Source organism: Amphibalanus amphitrite, unplaced genomic scaffold (assembly GCF_019059575.1).
Source record: "Amphibalanus amphitrite isolate SeventyFive unplaced genomic scaffold, NRLGWU_Aamphi_draft 000051F_arrow, whole genome shotgun sequence".
NCBI lineage: Eukaryota > Metazoa > Arthropoda > Thecostraca > Balanomorpha > Balanidae > Amphibalanus > Amphibalanus amphitrite.
The window spans coordinates 67,827-92,227 of NW_024881547.1; the positions used below are offsets into that span (position 1 = coordinate 67,827).

Genomic DNA, 24,401 nt, shown 5'->3' on the forward strand with positions numbered 1-24,401 from the left:
ACGATATCGGCAGTAGTTGACCGGTCGGTACCGGCGGCGGTCAGAGGTGACCGGGTCAGTGTGTTAGTCAGTTCAGTCGTGATGGCCGGAATGAGTGGTGGAGCGCCGCACAGGGCTGATCGAATCCTCGGCTGTGGCGTGCTCCTCTCCGGATGTGTCCTACTCGGAATCGGTAGGTGAACTCTAAGGTCAGGTCAGGTCAGGTCAATGGCTCCGAATACATGAGCAAATAAATGCGCATCAGGAACGGATTTTCCTATTCGCCCGGCACCGTGATTCGTTTGTAATACTAGCATTTACTCCGCTGATGTATCTCGGTCAATATAAAATGCAGAAACTCAGAAGCTTATACATTGGTCACCATGGTAGGCTGCTCTCAATCAATTAGTTACCGGTTTCTATACGGGCATTTCCTAGCATTTAGACCTAATTCAACAGTGTTTTACAGGCCCAACCTTGTAAAACACTGTTGGCTTACTTCATTTATCACTCGTAATGCTTACCTACACCGTTTAAATTTAAGGTCCAATATAAGTGTAAACATAAATAAACATGTTAATTACTACGCTCGGATTGTTAAACAATTCGAATCGTTGCGAGACATTTACCCAAGCAGAATAGGTATCGTCTGTTATTATTGCTAACTTTTATATGTAGATGTAAGATGAGTGACTAATATGTTCCGACTGCATTTCGCCTGTCAGATTTGGATGTAATTCCAATTATCTTCACATTTACTGTAGAATTCAAGCATAAATAAAACTAATGTTCTACGTGCTTTATGAGCTTTACAGCCTATTTGATACACAGGCCTTCACTATCGCTTTAAAAATTTATCTTTCTCTTCGTAGGGCTAATCTTGGGACTGGAGTTTCCGCGATATGTCATCGACCAGAAGATGAAAACTTCCTGCGTGACAGGAGCCGACACACAACACTACAGGGACTGGGTAATACGGTCTTCGAGTTCCAACAGCATGGCCACTGGTCATCCTATTCCTCAGTCAAAATTTCTTAATTTGTCTCATAGAGCCAGTTAACTATGGCTATGCATCTGTCGAATCATGCAATATCCATGCTTATTAGAGAGATCCATTATAATTATGATATCCTCAGAAACTTCGACATTTATGACAGATTTGAGGATCAAAGTTTTGCGCTCTGTCAGTTTTAGAATGAAATCGAATATAATTAGACTACAGCTTGGCAGGGCTATCACTTTAGATGTTATGTTGTGTCACTGTTTCCACGAAAACATGTTGCTAGAATCGCCCATAGTCCAATGCGTCGCATTGCAGTCAATAGTGCTAAGATCGGCACACCGTCACGCGAGCTATTTAGCATTTACGTCACGTGGTGCACGCAATGCCCGTCTGTTGCAGCTCTCCAGTTATAACTCGACAGGCGTGTCCCTCCTGACCATTTGGCCTGCCAACGCGAAATCAGGCTTAGGAAGGACCCCACCTGGGAATCGCAAGGTAGGTTGATGCGCAACTATCATTAATATCTTTAATAAACTCGCTCGACCGCACCGATCGTTCCCTTGTTAAGTCGTTAATTATGTGTGCTGGTCATTGTTCTACAAAGGTTGAACGGGTTTCATGGACGATGTAACTTTGACAGAATGTCAATACCGCACCTTTTATCATGAACATCGCATCTATACCTGCAACTTTAATGGATTACTGTTGGTAATATATGAATAAATAATATAGTATATTCTAATAATATAATATATTTATAGTAATATATATATATATATATATATATATATATATATATATATATATATATATATATATATATATATATATATATATATATATGTTTCAATGAAAATGACAGCGTAACGGGCGTTGTTTTGCTTCTTGCCAAGATTCTCTAGGCTTCTCACAGTTTTTCGATCATCTAAGGAAAATTCATGTAAAATAGTGCCTATATTACTAGGCACTATTTTACAGGCATTTTTGTATTCGTGAAAAACTGCTTCCCAACTTCACTCATATATATATATATATATATATATATATATATATATATATATATATATATATATATATATATATATATTATATATATATATATATATATATATATATATATATATATATATATATATATATATATATATATATATATATATATATATATATATATATATATATATATATATATATATATATATATATATATATATATATATATATATATATATATATATATATATATATATATATATATATATATATATATATATATATATATATATATATATATATATATATATGTTACAGGCAAAGTGAAAACTCGGGCATTTTGCAAAATGCCTAGGCAATTTGCAAAATGCCTGACCGGCCAGGCATTTTGCAAAATGCCCAGGCAGTTTGCAAACTGCCTGACCCACCAGGCATTTTGCAAACTGCCTGAAATATTTTCTCAGGCATTTTGCAAAATGCCTGACATCCAACTCGCACTAGCGACGATGTATAGGTAAGCATCATTTGTAACTGCCGCTTACAACAGTTAATCGCTGTCAATGCACACCAAGCGAGGGGTCACTGCGTTCTCCGGGTAGCGCCGCCGAGTTCAGGTCACTGAGCCCCAGCGGCCGTCGGGTGCCGAGCACCGGGCGTGATTTCGTGGGGTAAACATGCGCTCGGTACAATGATTATACTGTTTCTAAGAGCTCTTGGTGGCTTTTTGAAAATACTATGGGTGGATATTGATCAGAAAAGAATACTCTTCCAATTCACGAAAATTTGATTGTTACACGTTAAGGTATATTATCAATCGTCTCTGCCGGAACAGTTGCCCACCAGGGCAGAATACTGGACATCGCAGCTTTTATACACACGGCTACAATTCCGTATATACGAAAGGTACGGAGACGGTGGCTCAAGTCCATTCAGCGTTGGCTCCATCTCGACAGAATTGACGCAAGACGTAGGTATTCAGAGTGTCACGAACTTGATACGCGGTTGGCGCGGTCTTGTCCCTCCATGCCCCTCCTGAGTGCTGAATGGATATAATTTGAACGGGCCCGGCACCAGGGCATCTGGACCAGGGCACTTGGCATCTAAATCGGCCATCTCCCGGTATCTGAAGATTTTACCCTGAAGCTGTAGCCGCTCAACCTCAGGCTGCAACCCTGACTTACCGTCATCCATAAGTGGTGCAGCTGGATTTCGACAAAACCCACCAAATCTGGACCATTCAGGACTAGAGATTCAGACTTTTTAATGATGAGGCCGTGAGCCGATATTAGCCGTATTCACGACGGCCATCTGGTACACATTTGGTTAACATCTGGTGCAGATTAGGTGCATATTTGGTCAAATTAGGTTCAGTGTGTCTCTTAGTAGTTATCAGCTAGGGTTGTACTAATTGCTTATATGCCTCCTTTGTCATATTATCAGAGAGCATCATCGGTTAAAACACTGAAATAAATTCATTAAATAAAGATATTTGCTGTAAAAGAGATTAGGTGCAGATTTGGTCAAATTAGGTGCACTCGCCGGATAGCCCGTCGTGAAAACGGCTATTAGAGCTCTTCTTAGTCACTAACCGTCCCGACAAGCAGTTCTGGGCCAACAGCAGCTCAGAGGCGCTGCACCGTCGAGACGGTGAAGCACCCACTGGGCACTGGGGATTCTCGTTTGGGACATGATGGGCTACAGAGGCCTATTTGAGCTTCACCAGGTGCCGCGGGGACAGACCATGTGGCCGCTGATAACTTGTCAGCGAGGTGCTGGAGAACACTGATGCAGTTACGATGCAATGCATTTCGGGACACAAGTACAACATCCCGCAACAATTTCGTGACACCCTGTATTCGTGACCGTGGAATGTGTCACATGTGCCCACAACACATGTGAAATGTGTTGTGGGGTCAGTCACAGTAGAACGTTTATGGTCTACGCCTGTAGTCAACAAAAACGGTGGAATATATGAAAACCCAGGCATTTTGCAAAATGCCTGGCGGGTCAGGCATTTTGTAAAATGCCTAGGCAGTTTACAAAATACCTGGTGGGTCAGGCAGTTTGCAAACTGCCTGGGCATTTTGCAAAATGCCTGGCGGGTCAGGCATTTTGCAAATTGCCTAGGCATTTTGCAAAATGCCCGAGTTTTCACTTTGCCTGTAACATATATATATATGTTTTTTTTTGCAAAATTTGCAAAATGCCTGACTGGCTAGGCATTTTGCAAAATGCCCAGGCAATTTGCAAAATGCCTGATCGGCCAGGCATTTTGCAAAATGCCTAGGCAGTTTGCAAACTGCCTGGCCCACCAGGCATTTTGCAAACTGCCTGAAATTATTTTCTCAGGCAGTTTGCAAAATGCCTGACATCAAACTCACACCAGCGACGATGCGTAAGCATCATTGTAAGTGCCGCCAACAGGGGTTAATCACAAGCGATACGCACCAAGTGGGAGGACACACAGTGAGACATTATCCGGGTAGCGCTGCTGAGTTCAAGGTCCCTGAGCCCCAGGCAGCGCGAGCGGCCCGGCCGCCGCGCCGGCTACCGGGCGCCCGGCGCGGTTTTATCGGTAAACACGCGTTAAACACGGTTATGTTTCTAAGAGCTTTGATGACTCTGGAAATACTTTGTGTGGATATTGATCAGAAAAGAATGTTCTTTCGATGCATGGTAGCTTGGTTGGCGAGCCACACGTCTACATTATTAATGCATTGTGGCCGTTTTCACGACGGAATAGCAGGCATCTATTTAATCCCCATTTAATCCTTTAGTTCCTCAGGAATTTTAGTAGTTCTTTTTAGTAGGTTCCCCAGCTTTCGAATGAATGGTGCGTTAGTTTGCTATTTTTCTATTAAATATCACATCGATTTACTTTATCTAAGGATTTATCACTAATATCAACATAAAGCGTAAGCACAATTATAAAATTATGAAATTATTAAATACTAGTACAATAGTTAAAAAAAAGATACTGAGTTGCCAGGCTACAAAGAATATATTCATTTATGGCGCACGACAGACATTTAGAAAGCAGCGCCCTGTTTTATTGCACGCTGCTAGCCGCTTCCATTGGGTTTTGCAGGCCGACGTCATTGGTCGTTACACGTATGATGTCACGCGCAGAGGTGAAAAAAACCGGCTACTCGCCTGCGTGCGTAGGTGACAGCCATAGGAATAAGGAGACAGATTCGAGCATCTTAGTTAATGCACCTAAAATTAATAACTAGGCCGTTTCCGCTAAAATCAGAGCTGTCTTCCCATAGAGAGCCACTATGGACCACGGCACAAAAATTTAACAGCGTCATCTCTTTGTAGACAGCTGGGGCTGAAAAATCCCGCCGGTGCGACAGCCGGTGCGTTGTGAATCGCCATAGACAACGCAGGAAAAACGGCGACAGCGCGACAGCTCGTCCCCGCTCGTCGCCGGTTGAGCGGTGGCGGGGACCGGCGCGGCCTTGGCCGCCGCTGGAGTAGGGGAGGACCGGACGACTGGGACGGGGGACGTCACATCTGGGCCACAACTGGGGTGAGGTCTATGACCATCGGTCCCAGAAACTTTGTAGGAGCGTTGATAATTGGTTCTGACTACTGAAGCAAAGGCAAGTGAATCAGTGACAAAACTGACAAGTGACAATCCTTTCGTGAGTTCTGATTGAACTGGATCTGGAAGCCAGGAGCCAGGAGGAGCTAGAAAGTCGATCAGACCTTTAGGTAAGTTGGAAGAAAGTGATTGATTTTTTGTTGTTGTGTCACTGAAATGTGGTGATGCTTTGTAATGCCCAGAGACCGAAATTTGGCCTTCAAAGGTGATGAGAAAACGTAAAAAAGGTACCTACTGTTTCAAGATGACTTGTAAAAAATTCGTGAAAGCTAGACATCGCGTAGGTGACAGCTTTTGAGTTTTATTCACCTCTGGTCACGCGACTTGTGGCCTGTCACGGCTCTTTAACCCGCGCCGTGCTGGTGGCCTGAACTTTCCGCCGAGTGCTGGGGGGGGGGGCGTTTTCACGCCCCCCCGTCTAACTCGGCTCCTGGGCCACGTAGCGACACGCGGTAAGCGGCAATCGAAAGAGCGTCAAAAATAAGGACGAAAACACTTCGGTCATTTTTTGGGTCAGGTCAAAGGTCAGGTCACCAGAGGTCACCAAAGGTAAAATGTTGACTATTTCAACATTTTGGAAACTGCCAACGGCTATCTCGGAAACCGATAGAGCTACAGCGCCGCGGAAAAGCGCATTCGATAGCCCTTTTACAGACCTTTCTGAGTAATGTTCTCAGATTTGACCTCGGGTCAACGGTTTAGCCTCCAGAGGGCAAAAACTCCAAAAATAGCCGTTTTTACGAAAAACGTTTTTTCGTCAATAACTTTTGACTCATAAGCGCCATGACATTACTTTTGCCAGCATCGTGTTCCTCTCGTCGAGACGCGTCGAATGAACTATTCGTTGACCTTGAAAGGTCATTTTGAAAATTTGACCTCAGGTCAAGGTCATGACCTGACCGAAAAGGGTCATGTTGCATATCAGTCGATCCGTATCGTCGAGCTGAACACATCTGACGTGTTTTCACCGCTCTAGCACGTCTCTATCAAAAGTTATAGCCAAAAAACTGCTGGCGACCGTTCATGACCTGAGATGACCTCAGGGGCACACAGAGGGGTCACAGGTGCATTTTTCCTATTCAGTGTGTCATGTTTACCTATGAACCGATGTTTGAGAGCGTTTTGAACGATATTCGTCCAAAAGAGGCGCATTTCAATTTTCTCCCATTGACTTATAATGGAGAGGTCGCAAAATTGACCTGACCTTAGGTCACAGATATCAAAAATCCGAGATATACATTTTATACATACTGTTACTCATATCAATCGCTGAAAGTTTCAAAGTGATCGTTCAGTCGGTGTAGCTATAGCGAGCCTTTGAACTTTTTCTGAGGTAAGGTCACTTGACGTGACCTGGTGACCTGACCTTGAACGGCCTAGGTCTGAAATTTTCACAACATGTGCGGAAATGATGTAGGAACACGTGTACCAAAAACGGCGGCGCTGCGCGCCGCCGTTTTTGAGATATTCGCGAAAAACCTGAGGGGGGGGGGCGTAAAAACGCCCCCCCCCCAGCACGGCGCGGGTTAATGATCTCCACTAAATGAATGCAACAATGGCCTTTTAAGTTGATCTCTGTGGCCATCTGTCTATGGAGCGACCAATATGAATGTTGGGTGAATTTACCGGGGTTACATGACTATGAGCAAGCAAATGTATATCAGGAATGGATTTAGGTGGAGAATTGCGCTGGACCATGAGTGCTCGAACGCTCCCAATTCCACGCCGGTTTGGCTTTGGAGCCGAGACAGACGATGCGGGTCAAGGTCACCGCTGGGGTAACGGTGGATTGGCTGCGCCCGAGCACCCGTAACGCGGCACAATTCTCCATCTATGGATTTTCCTATTCGCTCAGCATTGTGATAGGCGTTCGTAATAGCATTTACTCTGCTCATGTACCTATCCCCGGTTATTTAAAAGAAGTTTTTGTGGGGGAATATCACGGCTTTAGGTACTCGGTGGCCCTATTCACGACTTTCAAAGAATGCTCCGATAACTAAACACCGCACAGACCTACTGCATTAGTGAATCTGACAGAAGGTCTGTGGAATTACATCCCCCTCACCACACCCCTAAAAACTCATCCAGTGTCCAAAACCACTTTTATCGACTCGCAAAAAAACACACACACACACACACACACACACACACACACACACACACACACACACACACACACACACACACACACATACACACACAAAGCATGGGGCATGTCAGCTCTCAGTTCATTTATCATTGTCTTTACCATGGTTCAATTGCATTGCGCGATTTAAAGCACGTGAGTGCCTATATAGTATATATGTAGAAAATAATATCTACAGCAAAACATCCAAAATTACAAAGGCTACAATGCTTAAAAAGTAGGTTCATCAAGGAAGCCCATTTTTACTTGCGTTGTGTTCCCAACCATGCGATTCCAACGCGGGCTATTCGCAACGTCTGTTAAGGCACGTTAACAACTGACAAGCCGCCACCGCTGCCACTTATTCATAGATGGTTGATATCGCAGCTTGGGCGTCAGCAGCGCGGCCCACAACGCGTCGGCGCCAGCGCACGCAGCTGTTGGCACTCGGCAGCCGGTGTTGCGACTTAACGGCCGGCCGGCCCCATGAAGGAGAAGCTCTTGGTGAAGCTTTGTGATCGCCTCATAGCCGCCTTGGATGTCATCTTTCTTGGCAGATCCATCCGTTCAGATGGTGCGGTGCAGTCTGGATAAAGGACGAAGTCCAACGCCGCTAACCCCGCGACCGCCACCCCACAACGTGGCCGCAGACCGAACGGGCGTGAGGGCCGTAAGGGCCACCCCGCCATCCGGTAGGTGGCTGAGCAGCCAGGCGCAGCGGCGCCTGGGCGGCGGCCGCGCTGATATGAAGTCCCAAACCGCCATGTCGCCATCACCGCCATCACCATTGCTGCAGCTGTTCCCAACCGCCTCAATCGCCGCCGTTTTGCCAGCAGTCGCGCCGCGGAATGGCAGAAGCTCCAGAGTAGCCTCCAGCGCCCCTCTCCGCACGTGTGCAGGTGCACTGCGCCGCCGCCGGGTCCGACGTCCAGGCAGAACATGATATTTCCATGCTGCTCCGACGGTGGGCTGGTCTTGTTTGGGCGTTCCTCCACTGTGACGTCGGTCACGCCTGCCCCGGCCAGGGCGCAGAGGCCGACGTGTCACCATCCGGTTGCAGTCCTCAGTCGGGTCGCAACGTGTACCTCTTCCGCAGCGTGGAGCGCGCTCCCGCTGGGCAGCGATACAGCCAAAAGTAGCATAGCATGCGGGCGGCCAGCGCTGCGCCGGACAGCGGACCCATGCCGGGGGTATGCCGGTCTCGGCCATTAGCGGGGTCGTCGGGGCCGAGGCTGTACATACAGCTGGTGACCGCGTGAGCCGCCAATCGAAGCTCACGGCTTATAAGCTCGACGCGGGCATCACACGCCGTCCCGATGGGAGCTCCACGACGCCGCCGCGAACTCCAGCGCGGCTCGCAGCGCGAAGACCAGTACGGACGGCCGGGGCAAACGGCGTGCGGGAGTCGCAGGCGACGTTCTGCGGACAGAAAGGGTTGGGCATAAGCTGGTCGGCAGGACACTCTTGAGCCGAGCCTTTGATGTAATTACAGATGATCCAGAAGCATGCACAAAAATTCATGACACACTATTCTCATTTATGTATTTGCTACATATGATATGATATACCAGCTCATGATCAGTGACGCATTCTGGGCAATATGTTCTAAAGTGAAGTAACTGAAGTTACAGCTTAAAAGCTTTAAAAAAAACAGCTTAAAAAAAAACACACACACACACATTCGATAGCTTATGAGAATAACATGCCTTGTGTGCTTAATGCAGGAAAATATTTTTTCCACTTTTTTAGAAACAGCAAAAGAGTTGTCAACAAGCCATGTCAACTATCTAAACAATTTTTATGGAAACTGCTCTAGCTAGCTTAAAGTTCCACAACGTTTCCGGAGCACCGTACCCAAACTCAGTTCATGTTACAAGAAAAAACAGTAATAATGCCTCCTAATTTTGAATGAAATATAGGTATGAGTAATTTGATTTGGAAAGCAACAAATTTCCGCACATCATTTTAGCAAAATTACTATTTTCTTCAGCCATCAGGTTACACAAAACTATAGTAAACTTTATGATCTAGTTTGCACAAAACCAAAGCCCCGATTTTAACAAATGTAGATTAAATTTAAACAGTTTTAAAAAATGTATCGTGGAGAAAATGAAAGTGTAGATTTGTAAAGCCGGGATATTTCACGGATTAGGCACTTAAAGAAATATCTTCACCTTTCTTTGAGCCACCAGCCTTCACCCAAGTTTTACACGAATGTAGTGAAGCAGACAATGTGGCAACTCAAAATTGTGATGGTTTGAGATAATTATGACGGTAAAAGAAAAAGCAACACAAGGTTCCTTACCCTCGTTTTTTTTCACATGGGTTCAGATGAGGCTTCAACTGTTGCCGACCTGAGGAGCTATAGGGACTTGAGCTTTCCAAAACTCAATTTCTAAGGGCACTGAGCAGTGTTTGGCTTTCACACGAATGCGATAGTAAGTTATATGAAGTTGACAAAGCAAGCAAAGCAAAGCATGATGCCCCGCGCGCCCGCCCGCGACCACGCCCCGCGTCCGACTCCCGACCGCCGCGTGACCCGAGGCGCCCGGCGGTCACGTGACCTACCGGCCGGGACTGCAAACGGCCTTCACCACCATTCTTGTATGACGTCATATCCTACTGAGGTGCTGATTGGTCGGAATTAGATACCTGAAGGTAATTATCTGCCGTAGTTATTTTTGTTTCATTGTTTTGCGTGTTTTCTTATATGAAATGTAATTAAAAAATTTGTCATATTTTAATCACCATTAAAACATAACTGAATAGGTATAAAAGAGAACTCGATATATACTTTCCTTGTTTTTAAGAATTCCGGAATTAGATACCCGGGGGAGCAAAGAGGGAGCAAGTTGCCACGCTGATTTAATACCTCATAGTCGAAAGGTGGGCTACTAGAACCAAAAATTGCTGTGTTTGTAAATAAATAAGTGATTTGAGGGCAAAAAAATGCCCGGATTTAAACTTCTAAAATTATTTTGAACATAAAATATTTCAGTTTGAGGGATGTTAAGGCCTCTAAGGGTAGGTACTTTTTAGGTATCAAATAAGTTCCTCTGCGAAAGTTCCGTCGTGAAAACGGCCTGTGACTGTGTAAAGATGAACATGCCCGTTGCATGTAAAACTTGTAATTTCTACACTGAAAACAATTTAACCCAAGGCCCGCGAGTAAACCGGTGTTTTGCGGGTACCCCTATCCGCAACCATTTTTAACCACCCTCCCAGGAGTATGTACAGTAAGGTCCCATTGCAGTGTAGTCGTCCCTGCTCTAAGCGGACTTATTCGCTGACAGCGGTTATATCCGCTCAGAGCAAGTACGACTACACCGCAATGGGACCTAGCACTACTCCTGGGAGGGTGGTTAAAAATGGTTGCGGATAGGGGTACCCGTAAAACACCGGTTTACTTGCCAGCCTTGGGTTAAATTGTTTTCAGTGTAAGGCCTAAGCGTCTTTTTATTACAAAGGTGTGCACGTGGGTCGTGGATGACCAAAAACTTGCTTTTCTGGAAAAGCGGAAAAGCCACATGTTCTTGTTGTCTATGGAACGTATCTCATCTCATTCCAATGCATTGCCATTGTTTTTTAAATGCTGTTTTTCCTGAAATGTACCAAAAATGGCTGATTTCTCAAGATATAGACAATTTCTTTCCACGTGACACGTGATTAACAAAAATGTTTATTGGATACGCTTGTCTCTGTTCTATCGATCGCTGGCAACCCCGTGTCGCTGCGGCCCTCTCTTGCCGTGATGTAAATAAGCACGGGAAGCGAAGAATGTCGGGTCAATATTCGACCGGTCGCCGCGTTTTTCCGCGCCCATGTTTCTCTGTGCCATGCTCCGCGCCCCATCGCAGCATTCCTACACACGAACGGCTACAACTCCGTATACGAAAATTATAAGGAGACGTTGGCTCAATCTACACCATTCAGTAGTGGTTCCATCTCGACGGAAGTGGCGCAAGACGTGGGTATATTCGTACAATATTGAATGTGTTTGGGGCTCAGGCACATGGGAGCGACATGGTCAACGCCTGTGGTAAACAAAAACGGTAAAATAAATCAATCACAACTCAGACATTTTGCAAAATGCCTGACCCGCCAGGCATTTTGCAAACTGCCTAGGCAGTTTGCAAAATGCCTGGTGGGTCAGGCAGTTTGCAAACTGCCTAGGCATTTCGCAAAATGCCTGGCGGTCAGGCATTTTGCAAATTGCCTGGGCATTTTGCAAAATGCCTAGCCGGTCAGGCATTTTGCAAATTGCCTAGGCATTTTGCAAAATGCCCGAGTTTTCACTTTGCCTGTAACATATATATATATATATATATATATATATATATATATATATATATATATATATATATATATATATATATATATATATATATATATATATATATATATATATATATATATATATATATATATATATATAAAAATGTCATTAAACACGATGCAGCATGTTTGGTGTTATTCAGCTTTTTTAACACCAAACATACTGTCGTGTTTAATGACATATGCATCAGAGAGAACCTGCTTCCCAAATATTCTAAAATATATTATAGTAAATATATAGCATTTTCATCGTTTACTTATAAGCATCATGCTTGCACTAATTGTTTCCACCGTTCAAGTTCAAGGGATGTGGGTAAAAAAAAATCGATCAGCTGATACGTTGCCGGCATATTTAGCGCCGGTCCCTAGAGTTAATCGGCACTGAATAAGTTCTAAATTGCCAGTCTTCATAATGGCAAGGTTAATGGCAAGAAAATGCTAGCAATTCCAAAGCTGATGAGTTCATTATGGACCGTCTACAATCATTACGAAATTATACGCTAGTGACAAGTTAACGACGTTGCTGGCATACAAGTAACCAACTGCGTTTGTTTTCCCGTTGTCTCTTGAATACGAGGTAGGTATTTGAAAGCAAATCGGTAACAATGTAAATAAGAGCAACTGAAATGGAGAGGCGCCATTTCAGACAAATACGACTAAGCGTAATGGAAAGGCACGAATAGGAGCAGGGCTAGGAACACTTTTAAAGTCTATTTAAAGTTTATGGTCTTATTTGCATTGCTATTGTATTGTCATTCTCAGTGAGAAAAACAACATCGATAGCGGTGTATTCTTTCTGTAGGCATAGAAATAGGTATGACCAATAATATGTTGTTGGTACTTTTGTAATCAAAAAACTTTTTTCAAACTCCATTCGTTTGTAATAGGCCAGCCTGATGCCTATGATTCCATAGCAATACCCTTCTTCATCTAGCGCATTGCCTCTAGGCTTTCATTGTTTTTGGTAATTTTCTTTGGCGGTCCTTGGAAAAACAATACAAGGGTTACACTGAATAGTGTATGTACAGGTACATACATCCTCTTGATCCGTATTTCGTCGACTAACATTCAAATATAAACTGCCGGTCGTCCAGCCGAAACAAAGTGCCGAAATGTCTTTCCTCGAATACGAGTAAATGTCTCAGCCACATCATGTATGTTACTTCCGACAGAGGTTTGGCCCGTACGTGTTCACCAGTGACGAGAGGAAAGTGGATCTCTCTGGCCGTGATGGGCTGCTCCTGTTCAGAGTGTACTCACAATATCGGTTTGACGAGGACGGGACACGACGCCACTGTGCTACCTGCCATGACCACGACGAGGTGAGAAAAGGGTTGAAGGTGGATAGAGAAAGAGGAGAGAGAGAGAGAGAGAGAGAGAGAGAGAGAGAGAGAGAGAGAGAGAGAGAGAGAGAGAGAGAGAGAGAGAGAGAGAGAGAGAGAGAGAGAGAGAGAGAGAGCGAGAGCGAGAAAAGAGAGGGAAAGAGCATTGAGGAAAGGATGACGTTACAGATAAAGTTATATATTCTTTTATTTGTTGCTGCGATTACTATCTTTCTAAAATGACGTAAAAAAACGCAATTATCTAACCTTCAGCACAAGATTCCGTGTTAAAATCTCCCCCTCCCCTCCCTCGGATCAGGTCACGGTGGTCAGCACGGTACGTCAGCAGTTGCTGGCTCCGTTCGCCGGATCCGAGGCGGTCTACCTACGAAGGCACATCGCTGCCATGGCACGTGCGCTGCTACACTCGCGGTCAACTCGACAGGTGTCTCGTCCTGCCGTCCCACCGGCGCGAGGAGCCCCAACCGACCGACCGACGTCCGTGAGTCTGCTGACCTGCAGACTGGTGGCGTTGGACTCCAAACTGCTGCGGCTGGCGCCTCCCGAGCTGCTGGTACCAGCACTGCGGCTGCTGGAGGAGCCAGCGGGAGTGGTGCGGGCCCCGCTCACTGACAGAGTGTGTGATGAGGTGTGGAAGAGAGTGCTGAGGGAGGCGGTTGTGACGGAGGAGTGGTGTAAGGAGTACAGGACGGGGGAGGCCGCACACTGTGATGTGTGGTTCTTCGTGGAGCGTCACAGCCGGCTGAATGAGACGCAGAGAGGGAGGGTGGCGAATGTCACCGTTCAGCTGCTCTGCTGCCACTCCAACTACTCTCAGGTGCGAACGTTTGATGATAATTTGTTCGTATGTCTTTAACCCGCGCCCAGCTGGGGGTCCTGGATTTCCACGCCCTGCTGGGGGGGGGGGGGGGTGTTTGAACACCCCCCCCCCTTGTAACTCGGCTCCTGGCCACGTAGCGTTACGCAGAAGGCGGCGTTCGAAAGAGCGTCAAAAATAATGACGAAATCACTTCGGTCAATTTTTTGGTCAGGTCAAAGGTCAGGTCACCAGAGGTCATTGAAGGCAAAATTTCGCCGAGTTCCAGGTCGAATGTCGAAAATTTCCAAGAAGCCAACGCATAACTCGAGAACCAATAGCGCTACAGCGCCGCGGAAAAGCGCATTCGATAGCCCTATTAACGCCCTTTCTGAGTAATTTTCTCAGATTTGACCTAACGTCAACGGTTTTGCCTGCAGGGGGCAAAAACTGGAAAAATAGCCGATTTTTTCGGAAACAGTTTTTCTGCAATAACTTTTGACCCAAGCCTTGTACGAGCTTCTTTTTACCGGCATTGTGTTCCTCTCGTCAAGACTCATCGAATGAACTGTAACTTGACCTTGAAAGCTCAACTTGAAAATTTGACCTCAGGTCAAGGTCATGACCTGACCGGAAAGGGTCATGTTGCATATCAGTCGATCCGTATCGTCGAGCTGAACACATCTAAGGCGTTTTCATCGCTTTAGCATGCCTCTATCAAAACTTATTTGCGAAAAACTGTTAGATACCATTCGTGACCTAAGATGACCTCAGGGCATAAACAAGGGTCACGGACACCATTTTCATGTTCAGTGTGTCTAAACCACTTGTAATTCGGTGTTTGGGAGTGTTTATAATGTCTTTTGTCCAAAAGAGGCGCATTTCAATTTTATCCCATTGACTTATAATGTGGAGGTCGCAAAATTGACCTGACCTTAGATCATCGATATCAAAATTCTGAGATATACATTTTGTACATGCTATTGCTCTTAGCAATCTCTGAAAGTTTCAAAGCGATCGGTCACTCGGTGTAGCTATGACAGACATTGAAACTTTTTATGAGGTGAGGCCATTTCAAGTGACCTGGTGACCTGACCTTGAATGACCTTGGTCTGAAATTTTCACAACATGTGTAGAATTGATGTATGATAAATTGTACCAAAAACGGCGGCGCTTCGCGGCGCCGTTTTTTAGATATTCGCGAAAAACCACAAGGGGGGGTGTTCAAACACCCCCCCCCCCCCAGCAGGGCGCGGGTTAATAACGGTATATTTGTGTGAATCCCTTGTTCCATGCCACTGGCATGAAAGCACTGACATCAATGTAAAAAGACCGAATGTACCCAGCGATTATTCACGAACAATGATATTAGAACCCTAAAATGAAGCTGAATAATGCACTTATCGGTTGGCCGGAGGGGAATTCGGCGCTATTTTGATCCCGACTACCGGTTTCAGGTGGGCAGGAGTTCACCATCAGCTCTGCTCAGTCTAGTTCTCCAACTAGCGCCGCGGCTTCAGCAGGCGGTGGCTGACGTCTCCAGTCTGAACCTGCTAACAAACACCCTGCGCGGCCCCGTCAGTCAGGTAGGCGGCTCTATTAGTCCCGTATCTTGCACTCCGCCTAGGTTTCGTCGCTGAGGTGAGCCCGCCTCGATACGGCTTGCTATTATAGAAACCGTACAAATGAATAAATGATTGATGTCGGGGTAATAAAGGAATTGAATAAACAATGCAACTGTTATAGCTATTTGCTTTTTTGTTTTGCTTCATAAATAGGTGATTATACTTCAACGCATAGCTCGATGAAAGTTGAAATCGAAGAAAAAGATAAACAAATTATCAGCTCACCATTCCTATGCACATAATAAATTAATGCATTTAGGTATAAATGCATACAGATACGCTATGTCTCGGTCGAAATGTCTTCTGCCTTGTGTATGATGCAAAGTTATCGGCCCTGGATAACAACAAAAATTTCACTGCAATTTTCCTTGATATTTCTAAATATTTTGATAAAATTTGGCATGAAGCACTTCTTGCAAAATGTGAAATTCAATACGGTATATCCGGCTCACTGTTATCATGGCTAACTTGTTACCTTTCAGACAGAACCCAAGTAGTACGCATAGGCAACAGTTTTTCTCATCCACAAAAAATTATGGCAGGCTGCCCTCAAGGCTCGGTTCTTGGGCCTCTGCTCGCCCTGATGTACCTTAATGACCTATCAAACAAAACAACAAACGAAACTCTTTTCTATGCAGACGATACTTCTTTATATTCCTCCTATCCACAGAACAGCAAAACACATTTACAATCCCTACAAAACGACTTAGACAATATCAGTAAATATGGATCAGAATGGGCTATTACTTTTAGTGCACAAAAAACAGTATTGCAAACATTTACAAACAAACAGAATAACTCAAATCCCGAATTAAAGTTTAACGGACAAAGAATACCAAGTTCAACAAGTCACAAACATCTCGGCCTCACCTTTTCCACTGACCTACATTTCCACGAACATGTAAATTCGATCATCAAGACAGTGAACTATCATTTAGGACCAGTTTACCCTATTGCGAAATTCTTACCGAGACGTGTGCTGAATGACTTGATTACGACATACATTAGACCACACTTCGACTATTGCGACATTATTTACGATGGACACTTGACCTTGTTCGACTCAGCGAGACTGCAAACTTTACAAAATCGCTGCGCAAGACTGGTGACTGGGGCCCTATTTCGAACATCTACTGACGCACTACTTAAAGATTTAGGCTGGGAACGACTGGCAGACAGACGACGCATACACAGACTGATATTTTTCCATCGACTATTCTACAACGACCCTCCCCTCCCCTCATACCTGACAAACCTCATAACAAACACGAGACAAAGAGCTACGGGACTAAGACTACGCCAAGCCCAACTTCTCTCAGTCCCTACTACCCGTTTAACATCCTTCCGCAAGTCCTTTATCCCTACCACCATTCGGCAATGGAATCTTCTTCCTGAAACCCTTCGCAATACCCCATCCCGCCGTGAATTCACTCGTCAAGTCTGGCAGCGATTTGGGGCACCGGAGCCACCAACACTGCATTCAGTAGGGACCAAAATGGCCAACACATACCACACCAGACTACGAGTCGGTCTATCACATCTACATGCACATCTATATCAGTACCAACTTGCACAAAGCCCAGCATGCGCATGTGGACATCACCAAGAAGACACTGCCCACTACATACTCCGGTGCCCCCTATATACACACCAAAGATCACTCCTCCTTAACGCGGCGCGAACAATCATACCAAACTTCGAAAACATTTCCTACAAACGCAAGCTTAGCGCAATCCTATTCGGCCATGATCTTACTGAGAACCAGGGAATCAGCATAACGCATCATCTCCATGCATACATTGTACATACTCAACGCTTCAACACGCACACACAGCAATAACACACACACACACACACACACACTACACGACATCGTACCAGATTGCTGCTGCCCGGGGCCCGGACACCTGTTGACTATGCCCGGAGGGCTGCTCGGCGGGCTGCTGGCGGGGCCGTCGTGACCTGTGGCCAGGTGGTTTTACTTTGCACTTAATTTTTGTGTTAATATTTCCTTTTTTGTGTGTTTTTTGTGCTTATGTTTTGTGGGAAAGGCGCTTTGATTTAAGCATTTTGCTTTTGCGCCGATCCGCGATTATTTTTGCCGATATTTTTTGTTCGTGGTTACCAAAATACACTGAATGAATGAATGAATGAATGAATGCATAGTGGATGAATTATCACATAGTAAATCGTATAAAAAATCTGCGCGTGTCCCCAACAGATGGCGCTGGGTTTCCGCCTGCGCACGGCCCTGTTCACCAACAACAGCGTCAGTTGCTGGGACCTGCCCGAGAGGACAGTGCTGGAGGACGGCTGGATATCCGGGGCACTACGGCACCACGAGTCCGAACAACACAGTCGGAGACACGCCTCGCTGCGCAGCCTGTCCACCTGTCTCTACAACAGGTCCAAGGAGAGCAACCTGCTCTGGCACGGTAAGGCAGGGCCGCGGGGGTGTGGGCACCGTTCCGTCGCTTCCTTCCTCAGGATACTGAAATCCTTCTCCCCCACGCCGCAACCCCGACTCCGGGCTGGACAGGCACCTTTATCTCATGCGGGCTGCTCCCTTGGAGCGGCACCGCTGCTCCCAGGGAAGCAATACCCGTAGCCGGGTGCAGAGAGTAGTTTTTTTTTGGGGGGGGCTGGTCGGCCTGTCCATTCGGACGGGCTCAGCCCCGGCGACTCTCTAGGGTTCCTGTCCAGACTAATGTCTCCCCCTAATTCCAATCATCCTTCCGGATCCTTCGATACCTGTGTAACTAGATTTCCCTTGTAATCATTTTCCAGATATGTGTGTGAGCTGCGTTGTTAGGTAAGCCTTAGCAGTAAACCCCGTACACCTAATATCCCAGATAATATAATAGCATCGATACAGGCATTACGTCGCAATGCATACTCATATCTAGCATACCTGCATTCCTCCTGCCACATCACATGCGCTTTCGTCCTCTCCCCTCCGCTCGGGGGAGGGGGAGCATTATCCTCTGTCGGATCTCCCCGGTCTCCATCGGAGAGAGACCACAGGCTCGGTGCACTGATCGATGTGCAGCCCCGATCATTGATCCCCTGAGGTCGACTGCGGCTCTCCAGCCGACGTCATTAATGTCGCCGAGACAACGTTCGTGCCGCGTGGAACGGAACGTCCCCGCCGCCGTGGCCGCACGCTCCTCTGAACACCGATAATTAGCGCCGCAAAATGGTGTCGGTGGCGGTGACACGGCAGCTGGGGAGGACGGGGGAGCTGCGCCGGGTGATCGGGCGGACTGTAGAGAGGATACGACAGATCAGATGGATGGTGGAGGACGTGGGAGGCCCGGAAGATAGCTTGTCGGGCAAGGAGATGAGCGCACGGCTCGGGGCGGATAGGATGGGCGGGCAGAAGTTCGAATGGAAACGGCAGATTATTGAACGATACGACTCTCGCGGGAGACTGGAGAGCAAATCATGAAACATCGCGACAGGACACGGGTGGAGAATTGTGCTGGACTGGGGGTGCTCGAGCTCTCCCAATTCCACGCCGGCCACGCCGGCTTGGCTTTGGAGCCGCGGCCGGGCGGCGCGGGTCAAGGTCACCGCTAGGCGGCGGCGGATTTGCTGCGCCCGAGCACCCCCAGCTGGTCACAATTCTGTATTGAGAGATGACGTGCGCAGAGCTCAAAATTCATACGACTAGATTGGATAGTCTCTTGTTATGATCTCTCGGACCCTGACTGTAGTTCCCTTGTTCTCAGAGAGCTCCCTTGACCTCTCCTGCTTTTCTGTTTAGATCGATAAGCTCAGCGGTCACCTCCCTCGACACATTCCTCTCCTCCCTCAGACCGGGTGACGGTGTCGGGCCGGCGACTGCCTCGGCACACAGCCGGCTTCAGCAGCTCTCTTCCTCCGGCCACTCACGTGACGGCCTGTGGTCGGAGCGCCACGACCGCCGACGCTGCGGCTATCTACGAGCCGCGTGTGTGGCGTCCCCTGCAGTATGTCCGCTCCGGACGCAGCGCCTCGCTGGGGCAGGTGGCTCTGATGGAGCTCACAGCGCCAGGTGAGCTCCTATTATCGTAGCTACCTATAGTTACGGCTCGAGAGTGAGGCCGGTTGAAAAGCTTCAGCGATTTGCTTAACTCGCAGGGTCAATCTGTTGCTTTATAGGGTTCTGTCCCTGTGACAAGTCGACTTAACCCTATTCCTGGCGGGGGGGCCTCAGGAGCCCCCCCCCCTGAGGTTTTTTGGTTATTTCTCCCAAACGCGTTGAGCTAGGAAGCTCAAATTTTCTGACTTTTCCTAAAAGGCTTCTACGCAACATGTCTGAAAATTTTGAGTTGATCTGACCTCAGGTCAGGTCACCAGAGGCGGTTTGGTGACCCTACCTCAGAAAAGTTTGCAATCACGCCAGAGCTAGAATTTTTGACCGATCAATTTCTTCTCTTCAGGCTTTAGGTAGGGTACCAGTATGTGCAATTTGTATATCTCGGAATTTTGATATCGGTGACCTAAGGTCAGGTCAGTTTCGCGACCTCCCCATTGGGGGAAAAATCAACTCCCTGTTTTTACCACTAAAACGGGTCGGAATGGCCCCATATACCATACATGACTTCATATACGATCAACCTTCACTACCTTGAGGTCTGTTTTGCTGTTGGGCAGCTGTGAGGTCATGTGACGTCATCAAAGGTCACCAAAGGTTTTTGGCCAATAACTCCGTACAGGAACAAGATACAGACGCGTGGATGGTCTCATTGTGTTCAGCTCGTCAAGACGCATCGAATGATATACATGATGACCTCGAGGTCACGTGACCTGAGGTCAACCTTTGACCTTGACCTTTCGAGGTCAACATATATATCATTCGATGCGGATTGACGAGAGGATCACGATGATGCCCTTAGTTTGTTCCTATCTTGACTAATTCGAAAGTTATTCGAGAAAAACTCTCCATATCTAGCGCCGCCATTTTGACTTTTTCGACCCCTGTGACGTCATCTTTGACCTGACCTGAAAATGACCTTAGTAAAAATTGTAGACCTTGTCCATGCGTATCCGATGCCGTTTACCGCTTGTCGCTATCTTGCTTCGTTCTCGAGATCTCAGGGGGGGGCCGAATCGGCCCCCCCCCCGCCAGTTTCTTGTCCCGGCGGAGCCCGCCAGGAATAGGGTTAACAATTATTTTATTATAACAGATGCTGTAAGTACATGATGTGGCTTTCTTGCTTACAATAACTTACAATAATGGACGCTTTGCTTCATTCCAGAGTCCAACGCTTCGCTGCACGATATGCGGGACGTATCCGAGTTCGCCGAGTGGATTCAACTGGGACCACTTGATCAGCAACAGCACCAATCACTGAGCGAATATATCCCAAAGGTCTCATGCAGTACTGTGGTCTGAGCTAAACTCAGAGCAGCTGGGCTGCCCTGCCATGCTACCAGTCCAGTAATAACGTAGCTAGTTTTTTTTTGTTTTCTTCTGATAAATGGATTCGCCTTTTGCATTTCTACCTGTCCATCGAACGGTTCCACGATTCACAGGTTCTGGTGGAGCCTCTATCAGGACACATCTGGTCACGGAGCATTACTTGGACGTCATACACGGGCCAGAACGCCTCTTCATTGGCGCCACTCTGGACAGTGACGCAACACTGGCAGGTCTCTGATGACGTCATCACTCGACATCGCTGGCAGGTGAAGAAAACATATGTACGACGAGGCACGAGCTTCCTATTCGAACAGTAAAGGTCAAACTACACGGATCACTTTTTCGTTTTTTTCGCTTTTTCGATTTTTTAGAGTCCCTTTTTCGCTTTTAGAGTCGCTTTTTCGAATTTTTCGCGTCATCTTTTCGAGTTGCTTATTTCGTTTTTTTTTCGGCTTCGCTGCCGTGGGGCTTCACCAATGTTATCAAGTGAAACTGATCGTCTACTGAAGCCGAAAAAGTGAAAAAACGAAGTGAAAAGCCGAAAAAGTGTGCCGTGGAGCTTATACTTAACACATGTAACAATGATACTTACCTACACTTTTTTATGTTGACTTAAGGCCGAATAAAGATTTACGACTCGCTGAAGTTGTATGCTTTGCGGATGTCACTTCATTGAGTGCCTTCAAAAGTTATCGAATTGTTGCATTAGGTCAGTGCTCATAAATCAGCATTTCTCAACGAGGTACGAGTCAACTACTAAGTGAAAATGATAAATCTGAAAATGTCTTTGTTTCAGTCGATTGTTATTTTGGAGGTCGGCTGTGCGGGGCTGGTCACCTGTAGTCTGGTGAGTATAAGGACGCCTTCTACTCTACATTATTGCGACTTTGGGCAAAAAATGATCGGGCTCTACCATCATTTTTTTAGCAACAAGAAACAAAATACGATAAAACCATTGCCTCTTACAAATTGCAAGACAATAGAAAATGTTGGAACACCACCCATTACGACCTAGCCCAGATGACCTTCCTTCTCGCCAGGTGGGCGGTCTGGCGGTGCTGGCTGGCTACCTGGTCTTCCTCGGCTTCATATCGTGTCGCGGCAGCGCGGTGGCTCCCCTGATGTCGACCCATCGCTGACTGGAGCGTCTAACAGCAAGCTGAGTCATCAGGTCGTGGAGAGCTTGGTGATCGGTTTCTGGATTCTAAGTGTTTCTTGTTTTACATACCTGTTGACGCCGAGAGATGACTCGTGGCTGTTGATTAGAATGAGAAATGAGCAACGTGCCAAAAAGGAGAAATGAATTGTTCCAAGTTGGACCGTGGCAGGTGCCAGCTGTAACGTATTTTATTGTATCCTGCACTTCTCCGTCCATGTTCGAACTAACTTACAGAGAGAGTATCGGTCTCATTGCTCCGCAAGATGCAATTGTTTGACAATATCTATTTGCGGGCGTAAGGCTATCCTGAATCGATTCCGGTATTTTATCGCACACAACGGATAAAATATGTACACGAGTCCATATCTCTACGGTGGTGAAAGCACAGTTTGTTATCTCGCTTCCAATACCCGATCGTTTTGATCTCGTATTCTACGACCCTTTTGTGGAGGTGCCGGGTAACAGCGCTACGAAAAAGGAGTGTTCCACTAGCTTCTACATAAAAGGCCTCAAACGGGCATGGACTCTGAAGGCTATACGCATACCGCATCAATGTTCTATGTGGATGTTGCACCCATTCTGGGAATGGGTAATCTGTATCTTCCGTCCATGTCATTCCGTCCATTTGTATGGGAGTGTTCTGCTACAACACAGATTCGTCACTGGACATCTCCGAGTATGCATGTCTGCCGTATGTCGCATCGCCTGTGACATAGGTATGTCAACAAAAGCGCGGCAACTGTAAAAGGAACGCCATTGTCTGTGAAGATACATCTGGGTGTGTTATGTAAGTGCAGCTGTTCATGCTTTGAATGTGGAATGTGCCAAAGAGTGAGGTAATAAAAGTATCCATTTGAATGAATCCAGGCCAAGTCACCGACCACTAGAGTGAGTAGAATATCCAATACACCAGAAGGCAAGCGCATGCGATAAACTAGGCAAATTGTCAAAAATTCTTGAAATCCTGTCACCTTCAGCAAACATCGTCAATTCACCGTTACTTTCCTGGTCTAGCTAGTTAAACACACCCAGTATAGACCGCGGCCGATCGAGCCTGTATGGCCTGCGGTTGATCGCCGATAGCTCCAGCGGCGGGCGGCGGACGGCGCTCCTCGCTGGCCGGTTTTGTGCGGGTATGTGTGGGCGACCGGCACCCCTATATGGTCAGCGAGAGCCGCCGGAACGGGCACCTCCGCCAGTGCCAGGCGAGGAGGTGCCGCCCGACCCGCGACGAAGTCAACACCGCGCCGGCCCCAGACGGGTGTATGCGGGGAGACCCACTGGGTGCAGGGGGAGGCTGGAGAGAGAAGAGAGAGAGAGAGAGAGAGAGAGAGAGAGAGAGAGAGAGAGAGAGAGAGAGAGAGAGAGAGAGAGAGAGAGAGAGAGAGAGAGAGAGAGAGAGAGAGAGAGAGAGAGGACTCGATCACGGATACGGGGAGGCTTGAGGCTGGAGGCAAACTGTTGGGATTGGGTAGTTTCTCGATGAGGAATACGTTAGAGAGGAGTGAGCTCACGACTCACGGACTGAAGGGGTTCCAGGAATATACGCTCGTCAGGATGAATCAGAACATGAGCGAGTGCAGCAACTTTATTTGGAAGTATTTAAGCACGTACTTTCACATATACCTACATCAAGGAGGCTGTTGCAATATGGTGCCGGGATATGGTTCTTTCATAGACAGTGTATCGTGGTCGAGCGCAGCCGTCTGGAAGACAATCGTTGCTGCCTTATGTAATACCTATCGATACAGCGTTCGTTCGGACGCTGAGTTTGCATGAGTTTGTATCGGTATTACATAAGGATTTACGGATCGTCTACAGATAAACGGATCTAGGTTTGGCCTTTGGATTTGGATAGAAAACTTATTGGGCATTACAGACATTGTTACTAGCCTAAAGGGCAAATTAATTGCCTATTAGGTATACTATACATGCTTAATATTTTGAGGCAATATTGAAATCTTCCCGGCCGAGGGGTTGATGCCATCCCCTGACGTTTATCACGTACGACCATTTGTACGGTACAGTA

The 24,401-nt window shown here is 46.6% G+C and overlaps 1 protein-coding gene across 1 annotated transcript; it reads left to right on the forward strand.

Moving 5' to 3' along the window:
- Positions 1-56: 56 nt before the first annotated feature.
- Positions 57-23,243, forward strand: LOC122377841. The gene is made up of 12 exons (XM_043358332.1): positions 57-172; positions 852-949; positions 1,382-1,477; positions 13,215-13,364; positions 13,684-14,202; positions 15,639-15,767; positions 18,028-18,241; positions 19,624-19,842; positions 21,050-21,162; positions 21,327-21,479; positions 22,010-22,060; positions 22,254-23,243. Exons 1-12 carry the CDS (start codon positions 82-84, stop codon positions 22,350-22,352), a joined length of 1,932 nt encoding a protein of 643 aa, XP_043214267.1. The 5' UTR covers positions 57-81; the 3' UTR covers positions 22,353-23,243.
- Positions 23,244-24,401: the final 1,158 nt, after the last annotated feature.

What these genes read in the sequence shown, in the direction of transcription:
- LOC122377841 (XM_043358332.1), top strand. Translation starts at nt 82, where the DNA reads ATGGCCGGAATGAGTGGTGGAGCGCCGCACAGGGCTGATCGAATCCTC. An exon ending in ATGTGTCCTACTCGGAATCG is followed by an intron (nt 173 to 851) that starts GTAGGTGAACTC and finishes TTCTCTTCGTAG; the next exon opens with GGCTAATCTTGGGACTGGAG. An exon ending in TGCGCGGCCCCGTCAGTCAG is followed by an intron (nt 15,768 to 18,027) that starts GTAGGCGGCTCT and finishes TGTCCCCAACAG; the next exon opens with ATGGCGCTGGGTTTCCGCCT.